Genomic DNA, 4,811 nt, shown 5'->3' with positions numbered 1-4,811 from the left:
GTAGACCAGGCTGGTCTCGAACTCACAGAGATCCGCCTGCCTCTGCCTCCCGAGTGCTGGGATTAAAGACGTGCGCCACCACCGCCCGGCCTCTTAACCCATTTTCAAAAGATAAGGTCAGTGAGCTGGAGAGAGGTCAGCAGTTAAGAGGCACTGGCTTCTGCTTGGCAGTGGTAGCACACATCTTCAATCCCAGCACTCCAGAGCAGAGGCAGGCGGGTCTCTGTGAGTTCAAGAGCTGCCTGGTCTGCAGAGTGAGTTCCAGGACAGCCAGAGCTACATAGTGAGGCACTGTCTCCAAAAAAACAAATTAATTAACTTCCTTTCTAGAGGACCAGGGTTCAACTCCTAGCACCCACATGGCACCTGTAATCCCAATTTTAGGGCCTATTCTGTCCTCCAAGGTCACCAGCCATATAGATAGTGCACAAACGTACGTGTAGAAAACAGCCATACATATAAAATAATAATATAAGTGATGGCACTTAGGAGGCAGAAGCGGATGGATCTTGTGGACTCGAGGGCAGCCTGGGCTATTGAGAGACCCTATCAATAATAATAATAATAATAATAAATAAAAGTTAGAAAAGCCTGGTTACTTCCCATTCTCTTAAAGCTAAGGTTGCGTTTCTCTGTGGCGCCTCACCCCTCCGGAGCCTCACTTTATCTCTACAGGGCTGTAGTGTCTGAGTACTTCTGCCTTGTGTCTAGACGACCAGGAAAGCAAAGCAGACAGTCTTGCCTTGGCACAAGAAGTAGCAGAAAGTAGTATTTATTGGTGAGATTGTCAAATAATGTGAGTGACAGAGGCCTTCTGTACACAGTGCCAGCTCCTCTTACTCTTCCATTCTGAAAGTTATGAGGACAGAGGAGAGAGCACCAGACTTTCATGTTTGCAGCTGAGAGAGGTGTAAAGTGTTGGCACAGCTGCGGCTGGGGTGTCTGCGGGAGCCAGTGTCAGCTATGGCTGGGGTGCCTGTGGGAGCCAGTGTCAGCTATGGCTGGGGTGCCTGTGGGAGCCAGTGTCAGCTGCGGCTGGGGTGTCTGCGGGAGCCAGTGTCAGCTGTTCTTTTTGGAGGGGAGTGGCTGGGGATTAAACCCAGGTGTCCCTGCATACATACTAAACATTCTCTGTAGCGCTGAGCCGCACCACTAAGCCCTTAGTTCTATTCTCGGTAGTGAGAGAAAACTCCCCTCCTGTTAGCTACCTCCTGGACCCTGGACTTGTGAAATATTTTTCTGTTTACCACACTTAAGATTCAGGTTGATTTTTATCCTAACAGATTAAGTGATAATGATTCATATATAGCAGAGGAAAGGTTACATACGTGAATTTTTGGATGGTGTCTGTCTTGGAGACCTGGTGTGTGTATGTGTGTGCACGCATTCACATGTGTGTACAAAATGCTTTTCTCTGCTGTGTTTGGCTTGCTTTGAGACTGCAGTGACTAAGTACACAACCTTCTTTCAGATGAGCAGTGCTCATTCATTAGTGTGGTCACAGTCCATGCCCACCTGTGCCCAGGAGGCAAGGAGGAGGGTTATTTGGAAAGTGACTTGGCCTTAGGACCTGGAAATAACAGCGTAATCTTTCTTGATGAGAGCTTGCGAGTCTGAGCTGTCTGTGAGTCTGAGCTGTCTGTGAGTCTCTGAGTCTGTGAGTCTGAGCTGTCTCTGAGTCTGTGAGTCTGAGCTGTCTCTGAGTCTGTGAGTCTGAGCTGACTGTGAGTCTGCTTTGGAGCCTCCTATTGACTCCACTTGGTTATCCTCGGGGCCGTAGGGGCATAGACCCCAGTGGGACCAGGGAAGGAAGCTGTTAGGCTCGTAGTGGTGGAGCCCTCAAAACTGAAGCTGTGCTCATATTTCCTCAGGAGCCCTCCCTGTACACTGTCAAGGCCATCCTGATTCTGGACAATGATGGAGATCGACTCTTTGCTAAGGTGAGATTTCCTTTCAAGAGTATCATGATTTTGAGAATTCTTCCATCTTACCTTGACCACTCCAGATAAATCCAAGTTGGCAATCTTGTGTCCCTGGAGTGCTTCTTTCCAGCTGTGCTCATCCCCTGGAGTGCTTTCTTCCAGTTGTGCTCAGACCTTGACCCTCCTCTGCCACCCTCAGCAGAGCAGGAAGAACTTTGGTACCTAAGCTCTAAAACACAACAGTTTCTCAATGTTAGAAGCTGTCTGTCTATGTCCCGATTGTCCCTGTCTCTCTTACTTTGTCTTGCAACCTGAGTTTTGCCCGGGAGTCTTCCAGTTTCTGACTTGTAGCCCTAGGTTTGTGCTGTCCTCACCACACTGCATGCCCCAGTGAGGCGTTGCTAACTTTGGATGGATTGAGAGGAGAAAAGACACCCCTCTCCTTCATTCTCCCCTTCCTGTAGAAATACCTTCTGTCCCTGGTGTATTAACTCTGGGTGAGCAGAGCATAAATCAATCAGCAGGTGGAGATTAGTTAGAATTCACCAGCTGTTCCTCCCTGTAATTGGATGTAACTATGCAGGACACCTTTGGAAACAGTTATCCAGTTACTAAATGCCAGACCTGTCATAGGTCTTCAGCTGACTGCGACGGATTAGCCCCGAAAGAGCAGGCGATTTAGCAGCCTGCATCTCCAGCCCCTTGCTAGGAGTGCTTGGGAGTGGGCTGTGTGAAGTGCTTAACTGCCCCCTTCTCTGAGCTGACAGAAACAGCCAAGATGTGCAGGAGAACAGTGCATGGATTTGCCTTGCTGTGGAAGAGATTTGTATGGTCTTTCTCCACTACTCAGTAAAAGAGTGTTTCTCCAGACAGGTAGTGGTGGCACACACCTTTAATCTTAGCACTTGGAGCCAGGCGGTGGTGGTGCACGCCTTTAATCCCAGCACTCGGGAGGCAGAGGCAGGCGGATCTCTGTGAGTTCGAGACCAGCCTGGTCTACAAGAGCTAGTTCCAGGACAGGCTCCAAAACCACAGAGAAACCGTCTCGAAAAACCAAAAAAAAAAAAAAAAAAAAGAAAAAGAAAAAAAAAATCTTAGCACTTGGGTACTCAGGAAACAGAGACGGACAGATCTCTGAGTTCAAACCCAGTCCGGTATACAAAGCTAGTTCCAGGACAGCCATAGTTTCTACTCTGTCTGGAAAAACAAAACCATCTTCCCCGTATTCACCCCCAAAAGAAAGGACTGGTCTTCCTGCAGTGACGGGGAGTCTGAGGATGCACTCCTGTATCTAGTGTGCTTATTCCTAAGCACTGCCCTGACCAGGGTAGCCCCTGGGAAGTATGTAGTGGGCGTGTCCTTAGGAGAGCTGCTAGGTCTTTGCCCTCAATCTTAGAGATGGCATTAGGACAGTGGGACCGATTACAGGACAGTCCCCCACACATGTTTCTTTTGTGGGTGTGTGTGGTTATTAGAGAAAGTCAGAGAAGGGCTTTCAGGAGTTGGCTCTCTTCCTCTACCTGTGGGCTCTGGACATCAGACTCAGGTTGGAGCTTGGCAGCAAGCATTTTTCTTTTCTCTCCCTTTCTTCATTTTCCCCCTCTCTCCCTTCTGTCTCCCTCATTCCCTCCATCTCTCCCTGTTTTTCTTCCATCACTCGCTCCCACTCCCTGCCTCTGCAGACATTCCTTTCCCAGCCCGGGTAGAACAATCACTAATGGTTTGGGCTCACCGCTGTGATGACCCAGCCCTGTCTCCTTCCCTCCCACTAGTACTATGACGACACCTACCCCAGTGTCAAGGAGCAGAAGGCCTTTGAGAAGAACATTTTCAACAAGACCCATCGGACAGACAGTAGGTCATTCTCCTTCACTATTCCCTGTGTTGGGGGGAACCATGGGAACGGGGTGTCAGCAAGACTGTAGAAAAAGATAAAATGATGCGGCCTCCTCTCCTCTTTCTTTTCTCTTCCCCCCCTCATATAATAAACTCTTCAGAAATGTAATGGGGAGGTGAGTGTACCTCACGTGGGAATACCGTGCTAGAAGCTTGGCTGTTAGCTACCTGTCTAGTCCCTGGATTTATGAGCCTCACCTGACAAATTTAACTGCACTTCTGCTTATTGTACCGCATCCATTAGGGCAGGGAAATGGAAGCCTGTAAAGGTGACCGCTCTGCATTTTCACCTCCGAAGGATCGCTGGTATCCTGCCTCATACACAGGGAGGAAAGTAGGTGCAGTGGGGGAGGGAGAGTTAGAAAACATGTATTTAGACTCCCCTGAGTTTCTGTGTCCCTTCTGCCAACCCCATAAACAAGAGATAGCTTCAGTGCCTGGAGGTCATTACAGTTGACCTTTCCTTGGCCCACACAGCTGTCCCCAGGAATTCATGGGAACTCCTATTCTGTCTCCTCTTCTCCCACCACTCAGTTTCTGCTTTCTTCCCAAGGTGAAATTGCTCTGTTGGAAGGGCTGACAGTGGTCTATAAAAGTAGCATCGATCTCTATTTCTATGTGATTGGCAGCTCCTATGAAAATGAGGTGAGAATCCCTGCCCATTTGCTACCTCTGATGTTGCTTCTGAAACCATAGATGGGACACAGCCATTAGTTTTGGACTTTGTAGAGCCACATTCCTCCGATGTCTGGCAAGGTCTTTTAGACCTTTTAAAAGACTTAAAAGAAGTCTTTTAGAGATCCCTGTCAGCATACAAAGTGACCCAGTCAAAGAGTTAGTCAGAAAGGAAGTTTTCCCAGGTCTTTTTTTTTTTTTTTAAGGGGCAGAGTCTTACTGTATAACACAGGCTATTTTCTTTTTTTTTTTATATTTATTTATTATGTATACAATATTCTGTGTGTATGTCTGCAGGCCAGAAGAGGGCACCAGACC

General features: G+C 48.1%; 1 protein-coding gene across 1 annotated transcript in view; it reads left to right on the top strand.

Moving 5' to 3' along the window:
- Copz1 (coatomer protein complex subunit zeta 1) overlaps positions 1-4,811 on the top strand; it is a 26,530-nt gene that overhangs the window by 12,874 nt on the left and 8,845 nt on the right. Inside the window, exons 2-4 of the mRNA XM_013348722.2 lie at positions 1,872-1,940; positions 3,695-3,776; positions 4,372-4,463. Coding sequence (XP_013204176.1) covers positions 1,872-1,940; positions 3,695-3,776; positions 4,372-4,463 — 243 coding nt within the window. The remainder of the gene's footprint in view (positions 1-1,871; positions 1,941-3,694; positions 3,777-4,371; positions 4,464-4,811) is intronic.

This window comes from Microtus ochrogaster, chromosome 15, assembly GCF_000317375.1.
Source record: "Microtus ochrogaster isolate Prairie Vole_2 chromosome 15, MicOch1.0, whole genome shotgun sequence".
Classification (NCBI taxonomy): Eukaryota; Metazoa; Chordata; class Mammalia; order Rodentia; family Cricetidae; genus Microtus; species Microtus ochrogaster.
This window is presented reverse-complemented; position numbering and strand designations above follow the sequence as displayed.